This window comes from Protopterus annectens, chromosome 1.part0, assembly GCF_019279795.1.
Source record: "Protopterus annectens isolate FY-2018-M chromosome 1.part0, PAN1.0, whole genome shotgun sequence".
Lineage (NCBI taxonomy): Eukaryota > Metazoa > Chordata > Ceratodontiformes > Protopteridae > Protopterus > Protopterus annectens.
Window position 1 is genome coordinate 516,261,289 of NC_056725.1, and position 23,901 is coordinate 516,285,189.

The 23,901-nt window shown below is 36.9% G+C and overlaps 1 protein-coding gene across 1 annotated transcript in view; it reads right to left on the minus strand.

The window, feature by feature from the left end:
* ABCC10 (ATP binding cassette subfamily C member 10) overlaps positions 1-23,901 on the minus strand; it is a 1,243,619-nt gene that overhangs the window by 279,102 nt on the left and 940,616 nt on the right. The window contains exon 16 of the mRNA XM_044061090.1: positions 19,719-20,062. Coding sequence (XP_043917025.1) covers positions 19,719-20,062 — 344 coding nt within the window. The remainder of the gene's footprint in view (positions 1-19,718; positions 20,063-23,901) is intronic.

Consider the following 23,901-nt stretch of genomic DNA (forward strand, 5'->3'; position numbering starts at 1 on the left):
AGCATACTTTCTGCTACTTTATGAGTATAATATTCTGTATGATTACTGTTGTTCTCCTTAAAGGTCGGCATCCAAAATTGCAGTTTCTCCTTGTTTGAGCCCCCCCCCCCATTTCATCATCATCATCATCATCACCATCATCACTTTTCAATGTGAATTATAGATTTCTGCTTGTGCTATGTATAAGCCTTAACTGCGCTGCTCTGAAATACCCCTTCAAATTAGGTAATTCCAATCCGCCTTATTCTATTGGAAGACTTAACTTATCCCACTTGACACTTGCCATCTTCCCTTCCCAGATAAAATCCTTCAGCTCTTTATTAAATACTATCCACTACTTCTCTTCTGGCTGATAAAACTATGCATGACCTATGTATAAGACTAAAGGGACTAAAAACATTTTAACTGCTTGTATTTTACTATCCATATCCATACAACAGAGCTTCCATTTTTTCAATTTTTGTATTATCTTTTGTTTAGTCTCTTCCCACATATCCTTAGTTGCCACACTGGAATCCTTTTTAATCCATACTCCTAAACACTTAATTTTATCACATCCCCATAAATATGGATATTGCTGAACCAATTTATGTGTGGGTACATAATTTACTGTTATTGTCTTTGTTTTAGCTTCATTAACCTTGCATCCTGAAAAGATTTGAAACTGTCTGAAAATGTTCTATAACACTGCAATGTCCCTTTCTAGTTTTGTCAAGTATAAAATAATTTAATCTTCAAATAGAGTCAGCTTTTCTTAACTACCATACCAATTATATCCTTGAATTTCTGATGCCCTTATTTTCTTTGCCAATAGTTCTAAATATAATGCAAATAACAAAAGGGAGAGAGGACACCACTGCCTGGTTCCTCTGCTTAAGCAGAAATTATCAGACAGGACCCCACCCACTTTAATTTTCACCTCTGATCCCTCATATATCCTCTTAATCAAACTTTTAATTTTATCAGTGAATGCAAATGCTTCCATTGCCCTGTTCATAAAGTCCCAGCTTACTCTGTCAAATTCCTTCTCTGCATCAAGATCCAGCAACAACAATCGTATTTTCGTATATTCTGATTCCCTTTGGATCATCAAAGTTCTGTTAATGTTGTCAAATGTTTGCCTCCCCTCCAAAAAAACCACACTGATCCAAATCTTTCAATTTTTATAGGATCATAGGAGGTCACTAGGCTTATGACCCTTGAGCCCTTCCAAGCCTAGCCAAGAGTTTATCCCCAGAAAGAAACCTCACTAAGCAACGGATGCCCCTGTCACTGAGGGATACAGGTGGAACCCCTGGGAGAAATGTGTGGTTTCCCATCCACTCATCGAGGTTGCACTTGAAGAGGGTCAGCAAGGTGCTCTGTTTGACGTGTATGGGGACTCTATTCCAGAAACGGACCAGCCTCTGGAAGACAAACCTGTCTCTCCAGCAGGTTTTGTTGATGTCGCATATTAGATTCAGGCCTTTTGAGCAGGTAGTGCGTGAGGAGTTAGACTTATGGATATGGAGCATTGGTAGTAGGGCAGGGTCTGATATTGCCTTGTAGGCGAGACACAAATCACACCTGAGCAATTTGTATGATACCGAGTACAGTGATAGTGATTTGAGCCTGTCAGCATAGGACAGGTGTTGGAGGCCATGGATTCTCTTTGTGAGGTATTTCAAACTTCCACAGGAATACCATCTATTCCTGGGGACTTTCCTGTAGATTGGTTTTACATCACCATTTTTATCTCATCTCCTTCTATCCTGTTAGTAATTGACCTCTTCTACTTCTAATCTTGGCATATTTAATTCCTCCATAAACATTCCCATTTGTACCTTTTCTTGATTTAATAGCAATCCTCCTAAACTCATGCATATTATCTTGGTAATAACCTTATTTTCTGTTCAGCATTCTGCAGTTGCTCCTCTTCTTGTTCTGTGAAATTCCCTCTATTTTGCAATATGTTAACATCTGTCAGTCCTTCTAAGTAACTTTCATTACTTCTTAATCATATCTTCCTTTATTTCCACCCTATTTTTAAATTCCACTTTAATTTTATCCCTCTCTCTAGCTATACTTTCAGAAGAAATTTATATCTTCTCTTCTAATAATTTCAACTAGCCATTCCTTAAATTCCTCTCTTTTCAACAGGGGGGGGAAAGCACCACTGTCTCATTTTTATTTCACTATCTTGTGTATTTATTTTAGTTATTATTGGAACATGATCTGAAATATTTCTTGGGTGTGCATCAAGACCTTCAACTAAATGCACGTTCCTGTGAAATGTAAATTCTGCCTAGCCCAGTTTTTGTATCTTGGTGAATAATAATGCAAATTCACTCCAGACGCCTAGTACTAAATTCACATCTTCCATGCCAAACATTTTCATAAATTTCGTCAAACATCTACCCTCCTTTGTTATATTTTCCCTTCTGAGCCATCCCAGACACATCTTCACTGATGAAAATCAAATTCCAATCCCCACCTATAAGCAATATTCTTGCTGAAAGCTGATCATTTCATCCAGAATTTTCTTAAACTCCATTATAGCAGTTTTTGGTGGAATAAATACATGCCAGTCTAATCCTCCTCCCTTGCCAGTAGCCCCTTAGTACTACAAATCTACCATTATCTTTTTTATCCTCTACTATCACGACTGGAGCTCCTCTTGCAATTAATATTAAGTACTCCTCTCTTCTTTTGACGCAGGCATTCCAATGAATAACCACCCTGAAAATCTTTCTTTATCAAATTCACATGTTCATTTCTTTCCAAGTGTGTCTCTGCAGCATAGCTATATGCACTCTACATTTTTCAATATAGATCACTACTCTTTCTTTTTTGCATTTATCTGTGAGACCATTGATGTTTAAAGACATTACAGAAAGCATAATTTTCTTGACAGCTATTATTCCCACCTTCTATGTAGATCTCTTTTTGTTAAATGTCTAGTTCCAGCTTTTGCCTTACATGCATATACTGTTTGGCAGGTTAATCTTTTATACAGTTGTTTCTTGTCATCTTCATTTCAGCCTATGTCACATCTTACAAAACTTTTTGTTTTATTGAAAGCCCTCAAACAAGAATACAAACACACCCCCAATAACCTCTAAACCTATTAACTTAAGAATAATACACAAAAATATGCCCATCTTCAAATATTGAAGTTTTACCCTCCTAACAGGAACAAGTGCTTCAAACTGACACCACCCTCATAGACTTGAGATCATCTAAAAGAAATGTTATCCATGCTAAGATGTATGGTACAGCCTGTGCTTCTACTAAGTACTGTGTGGCTTTGTCTTATCTTTATAGCTCTCTCAGCTGGGAAAACACTTGAATGCTTTCAGAAACCATTTCTCCAAGCCATTTCTCTTTATCAGATTGCCTCCTAGAGGCATGAGAATCAGACACAAAATGGCCAAGCATACATTTGTTTACTAGAAAAAAGCCCTATAATTAATGTTCAATATTCTTTTTCATTTACTTGCTTTCTCTTAAAACTTGTTACTAGATTAAGCTAATGGCCTTAACCGGTCATTCCCCTAAGCAAAAATGAGAAACAGCACACTAATTTTTCCTTCATGCTCTTTTAACTAGATTTTTCTTCTTTTTTTAACATTTCAATGCTCAGTGCCTACATTTCTTAAAACTGAACAAGGAGAAGGAGAGAGAAAAAGGAAAAAAAAAAAAAAAACAGGGGCACCTACTTACATTAGTATCCCTAGTACACTTAAAAATAACTGAGAAAATTACTTTATAGCATGTTAAGAAAATTGTGTACTATCAAAATAGTTCCATTAAGAAAAAAAATGCTTTACTTACAGTTAACTTTCTCCCTCTTCTTCCCCTGTCCTGAGTATTTTTCCTGAACATTAATGACATGAAGTAATACGTATGCTTTACAGTCCCCTACAAGTTTAACAAAGGCCAAAAAAGTCCAATATTTCCAGATTTTATTATTCTGTCATGTTTCACAAACATAATTATTGCTTTGTAATCCCACATTTGTCAATTTTCAAGTTACTGATTTTATCCTCCAAACACTGATGACATGAAGTAGGGCATATGCTTTATGCCCCCTACAAGTGCAATGAAGTCCAAGAAAGTCCAATATTTGCAGATTTTCTTTTTCTATTCCTGTTCATCTCAATCTCCCAAATCCTGTCCCTGCTTCATTTCCAGTGTACTTACAATTCTTCTAGTCAACTCTTGTGTTTTTCCTTCTCTCAAGCATTTTCTGTTGAAACACTGGAAAAGGTTTCATTGGCACAGTCGCTCTGTGATCTTTATTACCAAAAGAACAAGAATTAGAACCACCTTTGTCTCACAGTTCACTTTTTGTTTGACAAACTTTAGTATTAGTATTTCTTCCTTGGCATGTACTTCATAAAAAAAAAATATTCTGTCCCTCCAGAGAAAAATATTTTGAAGATAGCTAGGTACAGCAGTTTGAATCTCATGCCTCCCTCACAACATTCTCTGAATAATGGAATAAATTTACTCCTATTCTGCCTGATGTACAAGGAGTAATCATTCTCCACAAACACGCTGCTGTCTCTCACTTTTAATACTTTGCCTTTCTTCCACAGTTTTGTCAGGATCAACTCCTTCAGCTGGTAAGACTGCATTCTTTACTATTAAAGGTCTAAGTTGCTTTCTCATAGCCAGGTTTGGAACATACACACAATGTGCCATTTCAATTAACAATTCCTGTTGTGGAATACCAGTCCAGTTGCTTATTTGTGCTTTCATAAAATTAATACAATCTGTTCCCTCCAGCTTCTCTGGTACAGCAGAAAATCTCAGGTTTTCCCTATGTGCTCTGTCCTTTAGTTCTATTATTTTTTAAACATCTCTTCTTGTGCAGTCTCATATTCGGCCAGGGTTTTCTTCATTTCAACCTCTGAGATTTGCAGATTTATCGCTTTATCTGAATATCTGTTTAAAGCTTCTTCCATTTTTTCCAGCCTTTTATTGTTTGAGTTGATATACTCCATCAGTGTTTTGTTTATTTTAATCAGGTCTGTATGCAGTTGCCTTATGGTTTCCTCTGGGTTACTGGAAGGCACATTTGGAGCTTGCACTGCTTTTTGCTGAACAGCTGCAGTACTTTCCCCAGTCAGTGTTTTTTCATCACCTTTTGCAACTGATTTTCCTTCAGGTCCTCTATACTTCTTTTTTCCTGGCATCCAGGCAGTGCACTTACTAGCCAGTTATTGACATTTACCCAGAATTAGGTTCACTGGCTTTCTCTGCTAAGTTTCTGTTTTCACACTGGGAGAGCCAGAATTAAGCTGTTACTCAATGTGCGGCCTTCTTGGAAGTCCCTGTTTAAAACATTAATGTTAATCCAGATATCCATAAAATGAAATATCCTCAATGATCTTCAGTCTATGCTGCTGAACCCTTTAGCAAAGTAAAACAAAATTACTGAATTACTTATTTTAGGTTTCAAATAAATTTTGCTTTCCATTCCAGTTCTGCAGTCTCCTTCTGATTCTACATTAGCAACTACAGCTATGAGTGAACTGGGATGTTCTTTACTATATTATTTTCTCCACCTGAAGATTAGACAGAGAAGGAATCTCGGTTTACTAGTTTGTTTCTCTTAGTACCCCTGGCTTTGACTCTTGTAGCTCACCTTTAGAAAGAATGCCAGTAAGTGACACAAAGCTAATTATTACATACTTTACTAAAGATATACTAATGTAATATGATTTACAATTAGACCTCCTGAAACTGCCAAATCGTTTAGTCCAGATGGGACAATTTTAAGATGCACATTAACTTTAATCAAAGCCTGCAGAATGGTACTTAGTTTTAAGTTATTAGATTACATGAAGCAAATCTTCCTCATTGCATGAGGGCATGTGTATTTAAATATCTAATTGCTCATATTTCTACAAAACAATTAGATACAACTAATAATTCATGCAAAGCAGACATCATTTGCTCCATGGTACATATGCCATTAAGTTTTCCTCAATGACAAGAGGCTGGCTGAGGGGTTTGCGTTTCCACAAATACAATGCTCTGCTCAGACTAAACCAAGTATCTGCTCAATTAAGTAAACAAATATCAAAATTTACGTGAGCTGGTGTCAAACTCATGGCTTCCCTAAGCAAGAGTAAGCCCCTAGATAAACAGGCTAAATATTCCTTTGTAATGTCAATCTATATTAAAGCAACACAGTTCACAACAGTCTGGTACGGGACAGACCTCAACTTCTAAGATACATGAAAATCACTGGAACAAGAAGTTTGTCAGCTGATCTGTGTAATTCTTATTGATGAGTCTCTTTTTCCTTATGAACTCCACAACAGCTGCTGTGGTAGCGTTGTCGCCTCACAGTAAGACGTCCTGTTCAATTCTCAGCTAGAGCGTCTTCTCTGTGGAGACATGCGTGAATGGGCATACCTTCGTTGAAGGTTGTGCATCAGGGCCGGCAACTCGGCACGTAAAAATCTACTGCCAATCATTAGCGGACCGGAGTTCCGCTGTGGTGACCCCTAACCGGGAAAAGCCGAAAGAGACAACTCCACAACAGCTACCATTCAGCTCTACAGAAATATAAAACAGACTAATCTACCATGCTGCTTTCCCCTTGATACTGCCGACAAGTAACACCAAGACCTTCCACCTTCCTTCCAGGCTGCCTAGACAATGGTTATCAACTGTCTAAAATATTGGGATAATCTCATCTCTGATTGAATAGTTGTTTCTTTTAATTACATCAAACTAAATATAATAGATATGTTCTTTAAAAAAAAAAATGAGAATCCAGTACAATCCTTTACTAATACACAAGCCTGGCACCTCAACACTAAGTCTAAAAATATTGGGATTATTTAATCTCTGATGGAATAGTGTTTTTCTTTGAGTCTTTCAAATTAAATGCTAGGTATGTTCTTACTGCGCAAAAAGTAAATAAATAAAAACAAAAATTCAGAAACCAGTACAATTCTTTATTCAAACACATCTCTGGTGCCTCAGCATCACTGCCTCTTTCAGGAGTTATAGTGTTTTACTTTTGTTGACTGTGTTAAACTTGTAGGTGAACTGTAAAACATATACCCTACTTTATGTCTTTAATTGTTAGGATACTAAAGGGAATGAAGAACTAACAGTAAATAAAATATATTTTATTCTTATTATTATTTGTACAAAAATTTCATGATGTAAATTCCATGTTATATTATAAAGCAGTTTTGCATAGTATACTGTCAGGTGTACTTAAAACGTGAAGTGCAGGGAGTTTTATTAGTGACAGATGTATATGCTAAAGACGTTATTGCAAGCAAATACTTTTTTTATTTGACAGAAATACAAACTTTCTACTGTAACAAGTTAAGAAAGGCTGGTCAGTAGCAAGTTAAAGTTAATATGTTGTGATTTTAGGTTTCAGGGGTAGGGTATATTAAAGTGTGTTTGATACATGTATAATTAAGATAGTTATTTTCCACAAATCTGGGTCTGGAGAATCTTTACCCTTGTTGGGTAAAACAGCAACCACACATGTTTTTCAAAGATACTGGTGTTTCTGCTCCTTTTAAAATACTGTTAAACAAAATCTTCCAGGTCATTATTACTTGTTTTCCCTCCTAATTTCTAAACTTCCACAGAAATAACATCTGTTCCTAGAGACTTCCCAGCTAAATGGTTATACATCACCATTTTATCTAATGTTTTCCTATCTTACCTATTAACCTTATCTTCCTCTAGCCATGGCATAATTAAGTTTTCCATAAATATGTTCATTTTTATCTTTTCTTGGGTTCCTCATTCCTCTGCTTTATACAAAGTTTCATAAAATTTCCAAACTACATCTAATATCTCTACAAGATCTCTGGTTGTTATTATTTTTTGCCATAAATTCCCTATGTTTGGCAACAACCCTTCCTAATTTATGTTGCCTAAGTTGTTCTGCTAATGTTTTGGCTCTGGAGTTATCAAAGAATAGCTGCTTAACAGCAGTCTTTCTATACTCATGCATATTATCCAAATACTCTCTTATTTTCCCTTTAGCACTCTGCAGTTGCTCCTTTTCTTCTTCTGTCAGATATTCCTTATTCTACAATACTTTAACCTTTGTCATCACCTCTAAACAATTAATATTACTTCTTTCCCATAGCTTTCTCTTTTATTTCTACCTTGTTTTAAAACTCCATTTTAATTTTGTCACACTCACTATCACTTCTGAAAAAAAATTTCTATCCTTGCTAATAACTCTTGAATAATTTTCACAATTCATTCTTTAAATGCCTATATTTTTAATAAATACATAGGAAAGCACCAGAGTTTCATTTTTACTTTATTACCCTGCATCTTTATCTTGGTTTTTATCAGTGTGTGATCTGAAATAGTTACTGGATACATGTCAAACCATTCAAGTAAATACTCATGCTCCTGTGAAATATAGATTTTATCCAGTCCAGCCCAGTTATTGTACCTTAGGAAATAATATGTAAATTCAGTATGATTTCTTACATTCAAATTCACACCTTCCATACCATAAATACGCAAACATTTCTTCAGAAACCCACCCTCTTTTATGTTTTCCCTTCTAAGTCCCCTGATGTATCTTCACTACAGGAAATCAATTTCTAGTCTCCATCCATAAGTATTTCCTGCTGAAAGCTGATTTGTTCTTCCAATTTTTTCAAGTTACATAATAGCAACATTTGGTGGAAACATTAAATACATGCCAGCACAATGCTCCTCCATTGCCAATACTGCCTTACTTCCATAAACCTACTATTATTGTCTTTTTTCCCTCTTCTATCACTATTGGAGCCCCTACAGCAATCAATATTATTACTACTCCCCTTTTTCCTTTCTGCTATTCTGCTGAATGCCTACTCTTAAATTATTTCATCGTCAAAGTCACATGCTCATTCTTCTCCTGCAATATTGCTATTAGCATGCTACATTTCTTCATATAATTCAGTACTCTTTCCTTTTTGTCTATATCTGTACGGCCACTTGCAGTTCATGACAGCTTTAAATTATGATGGCTACTCTGTCCATGTTATCATTCTTACCTAATCTACACAAGCGATCTTTTGAATGTGTATTTCCAACATATGGCTTACATGCACACATCAATGTCTGGCAGGCTAATGTTTTAAGTAGTTGCTTCATCTCATCTCCATTTGAACCCATGTCACATTTTTTCAAGATTTTTTGTTTCAATGAAGTCCCCCCCCCCCCCCCCAGATATGCAGCAGTTGCCCCAAATCTATGACTGCACTACAGGCACTACCTAATCTAAAATAAAGGTTACTCATGATAAAGAATGTTACACAGCCTGTCTTCCCACATACTCTGCATGTTATCTGTTCTTTTCTTACTTTGATTCCCTTCCAGGATGTAAAAACATTTTGCATTCTTTCAATAAAAATGAACTTTTAGCATAAGAAAAAAGTCCTCTGGCTGTTATAAAATAAATAAATAAACTAAACTGTGCAGTTGTCTTTGCATTACAGTATTAAGACTGCTGGGGAGACTATTACTTCTCATTAACTTCCCAGAGTTTCAAACTATATTTATTTTTCACTGAACTACTTGACACTGTACCATTAAATGTTACATTTCTCTCAGAAAGAATTCCCATTACTGTCAAGATTAATTGCTAGCACCTGCAAATAGTTTGTCTTCAAGTGAAAGCAGTCAGCAATGAGAAAAGAAAAACAGTAAATGGATTTGTAGAGGCATGAAAGAATCTTTGCAAAGTTCATTCAGAAAACAATGTCTAGACCTCCCATGGCCACCTGCAGACTTTGTCTCCCACTGACAGCATTTAATGGAAAAAATAAGCAAATAACTGCACATGTAAAAAACTTATTTTCCATATTTTTCATCATTTTGTCTGATTTTTCAAGCCGATTTGCTTAAAAAAACATGTCTATACCTTAAACCATGGACATTCATCTGGACATTCACCTCTGTAAAAATAAAGAGGTAATCCCCATAGTGAGTTTTGCAGCAATCCTCCCTTCAGAAGGAATAACACATGTATTTAGTTTACAAGTAAAAAACTCTTATTTTTTCAATAACAGATGATCGGAGAATAAATAATATATATCTTTTTAACCAAGTACATGGATTTTTCATAGGATCGTAAGAAGCTACTAGGCTAATGGTCCTACAGCCCTTACAAGCCTAGCCAAGGTCTACCCTTATTTCCATGATCAGCACCTAATGCCCATGTCCAAGAGGGACACAGGAACTCTGGGATGAATTTACAGTTAGCCATCCAATAGTTCAGATTGTGTTTGAAGAGGGTCAATGAGGTGCTCTGTTTGACATGAAGTGGGAGTCTGCTCGAAAGGTGTGGTAACCCCTGGGAGACAAATCTGCCCCTCCAGCAGGTTCTATTAATGTCACATACCAGGTTAAGGTCTTTAGAGCAAGTAACCCGTGTACCATTTGACTTGCAGATATGCAGCATTTCCAGCAAAGCAGGGTCAGAGATTGCCTTACATGCAAGGCAAAGATCACCTCCGAGTAGTCTACATGAAATGGAATAAAGTGAGAGTGATTTCAGACGATCCACAAAGGACAGATTAATTGAATTTTCCTTGTGAGGAACCTTTGTGGTTTCTCCATTTTTTCTTCCTGAAGGTAGAGTTGTTGCAAAACTCACAGTAGAGATTACTTCTTTGTATTATCCAGTTTTAGGAATTCTAGTTGGCCCAACAAATCAGTCAGTTTGAAGTGCAGGTTGAATAAGTAAGACTGCTCTACCAGAAGTGTATTCTTAGGACCTCTGCAAAAAAAAACAAAAGGGGAAACTATTATCTTAATTGGTAGCATAGCTAGGGTAGAGTGAAGGGGACAGCCGAACTTAACACAAAGTATTAGTGGACACTATCTGCTGATCCTGATAGCTCTTCAATGCATACCAGCATTTAGAAATTAATATTCCATGATAATACATCAACATGGTATTTGAAATCAGAAATGAGTAATGTAGTGCTCCATGAGTGTAATAAACTGTAGCAACTGCTTACTACAAATGTACCTTCTGTTTTTTTTTTTTATGTTCTTGATGGTCTTCCATGTGTGTTATAACCTGTAGTAATTTCTTGCTATAAACATAGCTTTTTTTTTCTTTGTGTCCCAAGAACAGCTTTTCTTTTTTTGGGGAGGAGGAGGGAGAAGCACCAGGTCAGGGGATAGGATCAGGCACAAAAATAGCTACCTACATCTCTGATCTTAATTCTACATATATGATCAATATACTTTTACACCCAACCCACTATCCCTCACTCCAGTAGCCTAACAGCATTTTACATTAACTTTCTTCTGTCCAGCCTTTCTTCACTTGTTACAGTGTAAAACCTGAACATTTTACAACTAAGCAAAAAGTACTTGATTTAACCTATATAGCAGTCGCTTATAAGGCTTACCCACTTCACATTTAAAATACTTCTGGACTGCATTACAACACATGCAATTTACATCATGGAAATTTCTATTCAAAAATTAATAAGTACAAATATTTTACTTACAGTAACTTCTTCAATCCCTACAGTGTCCCTCTAACTGTTAATGACATAAGCTGGGTATATGCTTTACAGTTCACCCACAAATTTAACAAAGTCAACAAAATTCCCAACTTTCTCTGCCACATTTTCTAGCACAGCCATATTTCACAGGTCTATTCTTATATCCAGTGAAACTGGTGGTTTATAGACTCAAATTTATTCACTAATTTTAGTGCTGCTCATCTTCTTCCTGATCATCTCCAGCTCGTATTCAGTAGTTTAAGTGCAAAGTACTCCTGATTGATCTAGTCAGCTCCTCTGCTTTTTTCTATCTCTCAAGCATTCTTTCGAAAAATGGAAATAGGATTCACTGGCAAAGTCTCTTTAATGGCTTCATTGTCAAAAGAATTAGAAAAATAGTCCCCCTACTGCTAGCTGGCTCACTCTTTGTTGGATAAACTTTTTTTATTTTCTCCTTTACCTGTTCTGCATAAAAATGTATTTGATCCTCCAGGAAAAAAATGCTGAAGACAGCTAGATACAGCAGCTTGAATCCCATATTTCCCACACAATAAACCTGTTTCTCTTCTGCCTGTTGTACAGTGAATTTTCCACAAATACCCTGTTGTCTCCTATTTTTAATGCTTTTCCTTTCTGCTACAATGTTATCAGGAGCAAGTCTTTCTGCTGGCATGAATGTATCTTTATTAATATAGGTCTTAACTGCTTTCTCATAACCAGGTTTGGAATATTCACTCAAGGAGTCTGCCAATTAACAAATCTTGTGTGGAAAACCAGTTTAGCTGCTTATTGGCTCTTTCACAAAAATAAATACAATCGTCTTCCTCCCAGATACCCTAGTATAGCAGAAAATCTGAGGTTTCTCTATAGCTCTATCTTCTAAATCTACTATTTTTTAAACAGCTCTTCTCGAGAAGTCTCATGCTCAGCCAGCCTTTTCTTCATTTCAGCTTGATTTCTGCAGTTTTATCATCTCGTCTGAATAGTTAGTTAAAGAAGCTACTACTTTTTCCAGCCTTTGTTGTTTGAGTTGATATCTTCCTTCAGAGTTTCATTTATTTTAAATATATCTAAGTGGATTGTTTTTTCTCAAAATTTCCTGGAAGTCATCTCCTGTACCAGAGCTGAAACTTTAACTGCTTCTTAGTAAACAACTGCATGATTCTTTCCAGCCTCTTTTCCATTTCTAGTTGATTTTCTCTCATGTTCTCCAAATTTCTTCTTTGATGGCATCCAGGCAGTATATTTACTAGGCAGTGACCACATTTTTGCCAAACTGACAGTTTCACTGGCCCTTTTTTTCACAGTTTCTGTTAGAAATCCTAAGATCATGCATATTAACATGAGCAAGACACTAACACAATTAATTTGCTTGAAGCCTGTATTCACTGAAATAATCCTGATATTATCTCGATATATGAATTGTGGCAAAAACCTGATTTTTTGCCGATACATGATCTTAATTTCCAACACTTTACGAGTACATTTGCAGTCAAAACTGGGAGATGTAGCACTTTGTGCATGCTATAAACTGTAGCAATTACTACAAATGCAGCTTTTATTTTCTCTTCATCCTCAACATGTGTTATGACATGTAGGGAGGGACACAAGATATAGCAGCAGTCACAAAAATAACCAGCTACACTTCTGATCTTAATTCAACATATAATAAGATCAATACACTTTTATACTCAACCCCCATTCCAGTAGCCTAAGATCTCAACATTATATTAAGTTTAACGTGCTTCTGTCTGTTTTTTCTCATCTTGTTACATTGTAAAGCCTGTATGATTTACAACTAAGAAAAAGTACTTGCCTGCTATAATAGCGTAAACATATGTAGCACCCTACCCATCACTCTGACAGAAGGGCACAGCTCTTCTTAAATGAAATGTGCAAGCATCCCTTCTTAGGAAGAATTTCAACACCTCTGCTTACTTTGCTGTCTCGGATCTGTGACCCATCTGTGATCAATAATGATACGGCTAGCATCAGATTACAGGTTCATAGGTAGGTACTAGGCTATCTGCCAGAGTGCATTTATAAGCCTAGCCAGAGTGTGTCAGCTTTCCCGACCCATTGATTAATTAACTGAGCCTCTGTCAAGAAGAGCCAATGAAGCGATCCCAAGGGTGTATTTTCTGTTACCCATCCACTCGTCAAGGTTTCTCTTGAAGAGTGTTAGTGAGGGGTTCTGCCTAATGTAGTTAGGAATTTTGTTCCAAAGCATGGGGAGTTTCTGTGACAGGAATCTATCCCTCTAGCATGTTCTATTTATTGTTGGGGCGAGGTTTGGCTCACTAGAGCGGGTGGCTCGCAGTGACTTGGATTTCTTTAGGTGGAGCATGTCCATCAATTCTGAGCTGGACGTGGCCTTGTAAGTCAGGCAGAGATCGCCTCTGAGTAAGCGATATGCGACTGAGTACAGCTGGAGTTTTTATAGTCGGGCTGCATAGGACATATGTTTGAGGCCAGTAATCCTCTTGGTGAGGTACTTTTGTGGTCTTTCCAGCTGTTAGAAGTGTCTTGTGAGGTACATCCCAAATGGGGCATTGTAGTCTATGATGGGTCTGATGAGTGATTCGTAGAGGGGCACTATAACCTCTTTATTTCTAGATGTGAACCCTTTAGTAATTAGATGGGCTACATAGAAGGATTTCCTAACTACTTTGGCAATATGATTGTCAAAGGAAGATTACTATCTACTTGGGTCCCCAGATCTCTTATTACCTCTTCTGTATTAAGTGTGCTGCCACCTTTGTGGTAATTCATGGGTGTTTTGTTTTTCCCAAATAAGATGACGATGCATTTTTTGGCATTTAGCTTGAGACCATGACTTTGACACCAGGTGTCCGTCTCAGTAAGGCCCTTTTGGAGAATGTCTGTGTCAGCCGGAGAGTCAATTATGGCTCCCAGTTTGCAGTCATCAGCCCCTCTTAAGTGCATTATCAGTATGCTGTACTACATTTGATGTACTCTGCAAAGGTCCACTGCTTGCCAACCCTTTGGACATGAAGTGTTACTTGCAGGGGAGGACAGGGCCTCATAGGAAAAAACAGAGCTTTCAGCATGCAGATAATGAATTCTACTCCCATCTTTCTCGACTGTCATCCCAAGGAACAATTGGGTCAAATGGCTATCTTCTAGGGAGGATGAACATGTTACACAAGTGGCCAGAAGAGCAGGACTCAATGGGGGGGGGGGGGGGGGCAGGCAAAAAAATTAAGAAAATATAAAGTGTGTTACACAATCACCAAGTTACTTATTCCTGAAAGCCAAGGCTGCAAAGGGCAAAATCATTCTTCTTTCAAGCTTGAACATGTATTACTTTGCTCATTACTGATCTTGCAACAAACATAAGAAAGCTCTGACCTGCATTAAAATTAAATAAAATATGCAGCTGTAGTTCTTTTTCTCATATGTGACCACCAGTGTACATTCCTGGAATAAACTGGTTTCTTTCCAACTACAAAGAGCAGACTTTGTTATGAATTCCCTAACAAATTTATTTGACAGACACTGTTAGGTACTTTCATTAATACTGTCTAAGCTCACTAGTGTACATGTTATTACTCTTTACTGACAGTAGAAAAAACATACTTCATTGTAAATCCATCACTTTGGGATAAATTTCCAATCATCTTAAGTTCAATCCAGAGCTATGAATTATTGAAAGCAGTTGTAAAGTGCACCTGCCGTGCCTTACTTAAGTTTTCAGCTCACAGGATTTATGCTTCCTATATTTAAGTGGGCAAGGAAAACTGACCAGTGGATTGGTAGCTAGATGTACACTAAATGTGTTCTTCAGAAAAAAAGACTCACAGTATTCATTAACAGATCTCTTCTTTCTCACAGCCTTAAAAATATCACTGGCAGCAGAAGTCATTGTAGTCAACTTCCACATATCAAAAAAAAGGCAGAAAAGGTGTTCAAAGGTGGAAAGAAGAAGGGGAATGCAGAAATGAAAACTTTTACCACATAAAATGTAAGCACAAAGACTCCAAAGAAAGCTGATAAAACACAAAAAAAATAATTTTCCAACAAATGCCCATAACAATGCCAAAACATAAAATGCTGACATCAGGTTTTCAACATGCCATCTGTGAACTGTTACCACCTACACTATGTCACTGAGTTTGCTCAACTCAAATACAAAATAGGATTTATAAAAATGAATGTGAAATGACATTTAAAATGGAAATGTGTAACAGCACAACAACAGTTTGATAGAAGAATCCCCAAAAATGGCTTTCTTAAAAATTTTCAAACCAGTACTTCAAATAGTTAAAAAAGGTAAAAATCTGTACAAAAGTCAGTTAAAATGAACTCTGGAACTATTTTGCCTTAGAATACACTACAAAACATAATATTTGTACAGAAACTACTGAAATTAAAATTCAAGCTGAAAAAAATAAATAACACCAGATTTTTAAGTGTAATAATGCAGTTGTGGAGTATATACAGTACAGATATTGCACCATGCTCAGGAACTCTAAGGCACTTACTCTCCAGATTTATGCCTCACAGCACCTCTGATTAAAGGCAGTACTATAAAATTCACAGCGCTAAAAGGAGCCTCTGAAGACTTTGTATCCAGCACCCACTGCTTGGGATATAAATTAACCAACATAAAAATCAAGATGATTTTTAAATGGTGCCAAAGTTGTTGCTTATCTTACATTTCTGGGCTGTTTGTTTCAAATAAAACAATGTACTTTTTAAACTAAAGTTTGGAACAACTATTTGTAGGCGTCTACTTCAGCAGACCGAAATACCACTTACCCAAAACCCATATAACCGAGACAAAAAGGCCGACAGCACTAGAACACCAACGTCCTGGAACACCAACCTACCACTCCAGGTAAGTAAACGCTTGGCCATCCTTAAAAACAAATGAAACCGAACAAAAGCAAATCCACCAATGTGGGGGGCTGCATCCCTGACTCCCCAACTAAATATACCAAATTCAAGATCGCACTACCACAGGGTAAGGGGCAAAGTTCAATACGATGGCCAAGTGTTTACTTACCTGGAGTGGTGAGTTGGTGTTCAGGGATGGCAGCCTTTTCTTCTGATAAAATACACTAAACTAAAATTACCTGCTACTGTAGCACTATTGTAGGTATTAAATTAATCTTCTCGCTTCAATCTACAGTAAAGAGAACACGAATTCCGCAAGTCTAATCTTTTGGGTATGAGAGCAACTACAAGATCTTTTCTAAAATTTTTATATCCAGAACCACATTAATGCAAGAAACAAAGCCATATTCATTAACAAGTCAAATTAAGTCAATATAAATTAGAAACAATACCTCTACAGTTAATGAGGAAAACAACTCCATAAGCAACCTCATCAAGCCAACAGCTTTTGCAGAGATATCTTGGTCATGGGACACCAAAGGACAATTGCTTGTATACTATTCTTCTGAGAAAGGATAATCAGATGGCTGATTGACTCTACCATCCAGAGCATGTGGATGTTGCCTGTTTGAATACCTGAACACTATCAATTTTTAATATTTGCATTCGTGACTGGCAATGACACTTTAGAATCATATACAAACTTGTTACAGACTGTTGGGTTAGATACTAGCATAGCTATTATAAAGAAATTATACATATAAGGACCCAATACTGATCTATTGATGCACAAATTATAACCCATCACTAGAAAACTATGGTTATTTAATCGATTTATTACACAGTCTACCACAGTGGAATTAACACAATTTTCACTCATCTGATTCATAACAGTATTATAAGGAATAGTATCAAAAGCTTCAGCAAGGTCCAACATCAACAGAGAGGTCCCAGTCCAGTGTAGCAATCATAGCGGAGTAGTGCTGAAGCAGGTTGGTTATCAGACATCTCAAATGTCCCTATTTTGAAGGAAACATAACTAAATTACAAAACTAACATATCTTGACTTAACCCTCCACTACAGTACAAACATCTTACTAGTATTCATGTAAAAAAAATCTGGCACTATAAAGAATTAATCAAACTTCCTCAGAAGTGAAGCAGAAACCTATCCATGTCACAGCTTGTTCATGAAAACCTACAGAAATTACATAGATCTGTATTCAATGCACATTTTATGTAAGTAATTTAGTTAGTGCATCCCAGTTATTTACTTACATAAACTGTCTATTGAATATAATGTAAATAAATGTAAATACTAACTAAAAAACAGAAAAATAAAAATGACTAAAATGGGCACTTGCAGATCTTACTGTACTACTGCAGGTTACAGAACTAACTCCCTAAACCTGCTGTGCAAGATACTTAGCATTTCACATACCAAATCTCCACACACTCCCTAAATATGTATTCATACAAACACATAAACACACACATATGGATATGTGTATGCATATGAGAATACACATGTGTGTGTGTGTGTGTGTGTGTGTGTGTGTGTGTGTGCGCGCGCTATATGTTTGAGTGTCTGTGTGGATACAAACAGATATTGTGATAGTTCTATAACATGCTTACAAGTTAAAGTTTTACATTTTTAACTCTTAACAAGATATGGTTTTCACTTAGTAATTCAACTGAATGCATATGGTATAGAATGTGCTGACTGTAGAGACAATACAAAGTGACTGAGCATATTTTGCTGTCTTAGAGTTTTATTAATAATGCAATCCTATTGTTTTTCTATTCCATTTTACCTTGCACCATCTGGTTACGGTGGAAGACAGTGTTTGGATCAGGTTAGTTACACAGTTGTTATATAGCTAAATATATACACATATGGAGTTATATCATCGAATTTTTGGAAACTTGAAATTCATATGATCAAGATCACGAGACCATATGACCAAGTTTCAAAAAGCTCGAAAGTTTAAAAAAAAAAAAACTACATTTTTGTAGCACCCGCAGCTCCCTATACCCCCTGCAAACTATATATACTAACTGCGAGATCAAACATCGAATAACAGTGGGGAAAAGGGTAAATTCCCCGATCCCCACTGTACCATGATCTACAAAGACATGCTTCAATGGGGAATTTATCATTCTCCCCACTGCAGTGCATTCTCGGAGTTGGCATACATAATGTGCAGGGGGGCTTGCTCCTCCTGCAAAAAACACAGACTTGTTTTTTTTTTATTTCAAGTTTTCAGAAATTTAATCATATGGTCTAGACTATATGAATTTCGAGTTTCCGAAAACTTGATGATATAATATAAATCCATATACATATATGTTACTTGGTTGGTTACTACAGAAGCTTTGACATGGTCTTTTTACCAGCTTGTACACTGAATGGACATATGTGTAAGGTTTTCTTTCATTAGAAAATGAGAAAGGCAAGACACGGCTTCTGAAAGAAAAATGCATACAAAAATACCATTAGTACTAGAAGTGCACAATGACAGAGGAAAACATTATTGGAACTGTCAGAAGTCAGTCCTGTAAACCTATGTCAAAACTATTGATTACTGCTGGGTCTGCATTTAATCTAGTGATTTTCCCATGTTACCTTGTCATTACTGGTATCAGATTTTTCAGCTCAACAGGAAAGACACTGGTTCTACTGTCAACACTGTCAGAATAGTAACCTGACAGACAAATGGCAAAAATCACACAAATGCAGGAATTAAGGCTGCAATAAATAAAAGGAAACTCTCTCATCAAGCTACAGCAACCTTCTTTGAATTGAATACATTATTCTACAGAGGTGCAGACGGTGTCGCTTTTCACATTTGAGCATTACTCCTCCATAACAAAAGAATCTTATTTGCCAAGCTTTAGTTTCCTAACTTCCAATATACCCTTATATTCATTCCAATTTTTTTCAGGCCATCATAACCACAACATTTTGATTAGACATTTCTTATAGAGACAGAAAACTGTCAACAAGTTCAGTGCATAGGTTCAATCTGCCACCTTCAAGAGAACTACTGTAACTGCATGTGCAAACAGCCTCTATACAGTGAGAACACAGCAGCCATGCCAGTACTTTCGGTTTCTTGAAGTGATTACAAACAAACCAGCTGAATAAACTCCTTCCATTCCAAAGACAAAGCACCTTCTCTCTGTGATGCAGCTTGCCCTTAGAAGTCTAGGATGGATTATATGGGACTAAAGTATACACCTTAGTAACCCCAAATAAATGTAATGTACTATGCTAGTGCTGGCTGGCCAGAATTTCTGCTGTTAACTCTTTTAGCACAAGCTTACAAACACTCTAGATTCCTTAGTGCCACTTACCTGTTTGTGGCTCGTAATGCACGTATTGTAGTCAGTCCAGTTAATGTCTCCGAAAAATGGGTGTAGATAGGGGATAGAGTGATGCTGTAAAGGCGCTTCAGTTCTCTGGATGTACAGCGATAATAGCGTTGGATGAAGAAATACAGGACAGCCAAGGGAGCAATGACAAGTAAGATCCATGGTAAACCATAACTGATGACTATCAACATCCCCAACAAATTGTATATATTGGCCAGGAAAATGTTTAGGATGAAAGGAAGTGAATCATCCACACTGTACAGATCAGAAGAGAATCGATTAACAATCCGCCCAGTTGGTGTTGTATCAAAGAAGGTCACTGTAGCCTAAATTGACAAAAGAAAAGAGAGATCCGATGACAGTAAATTATATTACTTCTTCCATACACAGTCCAGTAATTATCAGGCTTTGATTCTACTGATTTGATTAAGGTCTGGTCATCTGCAGCTCTTTCACTCAAAATTTCTTCAGGACGTTTTGATTTAAATAGAACAGTCAGTTCAGCTGTCTAAGTATGATAAAAGGTGTCACTGTATGGCTAGTTTGTACATAACTTTTGTCTCTGTCTCTCTCACACACACACACACACACACACACACACACACACACACACACACACACACACACACACACACTCACTCACCCACCCATTCACTCACTCAAAGGCATGCTTCATTTCTGTAAAGACTACTACCCTCCTATGACTTCCATACAGAATTATGTTAAATTACTAGTTTACATATAAAAGACATGGAATAAATATCTGAATGAATCTCATCACTTATTAAACTGCTCTGAGCATTCTGCTTCAGCTCCCTATCTGCATATTAAACCTGCTTTAAATGTATCTATCCAGTGAGTGGAAATGCATAATGCAAGAAAAAGAAAAAATAATCTGGTTCCACACAGCAGTGAAAATCAATATGTCCTTTATTGTAGTAGGCAAGCACTTTCTCGGAATAACACTCACTTCATCAGACCAACAAAGACAGAATAGCAGTTACATTTTTAAACACTAAAACATCCAATCAAAAATCAGATAAAATGTGCATCATAGCTAAAAGCCATGTGATAAAATACATCTGTAGAATATATAGATCGTTAAAAAATTAAATAAAACAGACTAAATGAAAAATATGAACTTAAAACTGGTAACAAATACAATAGCAAAAAATAATAGAAGATGGACTATTGAATCATATATGATAAAATATTAAAAGAGAGATCAATGCTTTAATGGCCGTGCTTTAAGGAAGGGTTTCAGGGAAACTCTGTTGTTTAAACCAGGAGATTTATCAGCTTGAAAGCACAAAATCCATTTCTGTTCACTAGATTCTGTTCTATTATTTATGTCACCTCCTCTCTTCGTACTATGTAGAATCTCTAGTACCATAAAGCTAAATTTATGTTCTTTACCCTCTTTAGCTACATGCAGTGATAGTGTGCTGGTTTCTTTAACATTCCTGATATCCCTAAGGTGTTCAAGTATTCTATCCTTAAACACCCTGTTTGTTTTCCATATGTAATATGAGAAGCAGGTAGTACAATAGCAAAAATAGACAACATTTTTTGTTCGACAATCTGCATAAAAAGCAGTATCTATCTTAAACCCCACAGTGGGATGTGTGAAATGATTGCCAATATGTATATGTGTACAGGCCGTACAATTCCTACACATATATGTACCAAGTCTATCAGATATTATAGTTGATTTAGTATTAAAGGATCGATAACAGAGCTGACTCTTAAGTGATCTATTATTTCTAAAAGCTAAATCTGGCTGTGTGCCAATGACTCCATTCAACTCATGTACAGTAGACAGAATATCCCAGTTCTTTTTAATAATATCACATGCTACATGCACATTACTGGCAAAGGTCAATGGCATCCTTAATTTATTCTTAGAGGTATCAGTGGAAGCATCACTCGAGAAAGTATTGTCAATATTATTCCTGTTGTTAATACTAGTGGGGAGCGGGGAAAAGTATGGCTGGCACTTACCTGATCTATGCCGCCATCCTTCTGCTATCTGAGAATCAATAAGTTTACTACTAAAGCCTCTTTCTAAAAATTCTTCTTTAAGTGTTTGTAATGCAACAATGAGACTATCATCATCATTAAAAAGTCTCATAGTTCGAAATATGTGTCCTTTCAACACATTAAATTTCATATGATTCGGATGCATATTGCCATATTGTAGAACATTATTCTTTCTAACAGTTTTCTTATACAAAGTAGTAGACACAATGGATAAATTATTTTTAGTAACTCTAACATCCAAAAAACTCTACTTCTTTATCAGAATATTCATAGGTAAAACTCAAAAAAGTATTTAACTGATTTAAGTATAAAAGAAACTCTTGTAGCCGCTGCTCTGAGCCATGCCACAACAAAAAAATATCATCCGCAAAACGTTTATACCATTTGATGTTAACCTGGTATTCATTATTCGAAAGTACATGTTTAGCTTCCCAATTGGCTAGGGATTTTTATAGGGATAGGTTGGCGTAGCTATTAGCTATTAGCACAAGCTGTGCCCATAGCTACGCCAAGTTTTTGTGAATAATAAACATCATTAAAAATAAACACATTGTTTTCTAGGATAATTTCCAAAAGTGTGCAAATAAGTGTCACCTTAGTATCAAGGGTGTTTCTCTCACACAGTAATTCTCTGACATTTTCAATTCCCCATTTATTGGGTATAACAGTGAACAATGATTCAATATCCAGAGTTACAAATAAACATTGTCCTAAGATAATTTCATTTTGTTTAGATAGCTCATTTAAAAAAACTCTTGGTATCCTTTAAAACAGTGCTAAAATTAGCCAAGGCAGCATGCAAAGTCTTTTCTACAAAAATAGAAAGTGGCTCAGTTACCCAACCTCGGCCTGAAACTATAGGGCGCATAGGTGGAGTTAAGGGATTCTTATGTATGTTGGGTAGACCATATATCAAAGGGACTGTTGGATGTTCTACCTTGAAATACTCAAACAGTTGCTCAGATATCATGCCTGTTATTAATAAATCAAAGATCAAAAAAGTACAGTTGTGTACCTGCCATAAATGTAGATGTTCGAGTGTATTCACTGTTGCAGTCATTACTCTTGGGTTATCCTGCTGGCAGGCTACCCGCAGTCGGCCAGAATTCCAAAGTCCTGGTCCGGCGTTAGCTGCTGTCGCCTCTTCCCTGCGTCAGTGCGCTAGGGGTATAAAAGATGCAGCCGACGCCATTTTCTTCAGTTTTCCTTGCCCCAGATGTCAGGTTCTCCAAAAAGGTAGGCTGTAAAATATACCAATAAGAAATGCAAGCATAAAAATAACATTTCCTTCATCTACAAGCAAATACACCAAAAAGGTTGTATAAGATAAAGAAGTGCAGATAAGTCCCAGCACAGAGAAGGGGGATGGTGGGTGGGTGGGTAAAGTACAGTTTTGTACCTACCATAAATGTAAATGTTCGAGTGTTCACCCTGCTGCAGTCATCACACTTGGGTTATCCTGTCATCAGGCGGTCCCGCAGTCGGCTGGATTTCCAAAGTCTTGGTCCGACGTCGGTTGCTGTCACCTCATCCCTGACGTCAGTGCGCCAGGGGTACATATATTGCAACCAACGCCATTTTCTTCAGTTTTTCTTGCCCCAGAGGTCAGGTGCCCCCAAAAAGGTGATCCAAATTAGTACCAAAAGGTGTGAACACTGTACAAACACAAAATCCCTTCAGCTATAAGCAAATACATCAGAAAGGCATAGCAAGGATTTAGCCAGTAGATCAGAGGGGTTGGAGGGAGGGTAACCTGGACTGCAGCAGGGTGAACACTCGAACATCTACATTTATGGCAGGTACAAAACTGTACTATGTTCATTGTGTTACCCTGCTGCAGTCATCACACTTTGGTTGAGTCCCAAAGCTAAGGTAGGGTGGAGGCATCATAGAGGGTTAGAGGAGGCAATGAGGCCCTGCAGAACTGCAGTGGCGAAGCCTACCCTGGACTTAGAATAAAGAGGTAAGTGATAGTGTTTGGCGAAGGTGTATACAGAACTCCAAGTTGCAGCTTCTAAAATTTCCTTGGTAGGAACCCCCCTGAGAAAGGCTGTAGAGGTAGCTGTTGCCCTGGTAGAGTGGGATCTAATGGTAGGAGGAACTGGTTTCCCATGATGGGTATAGC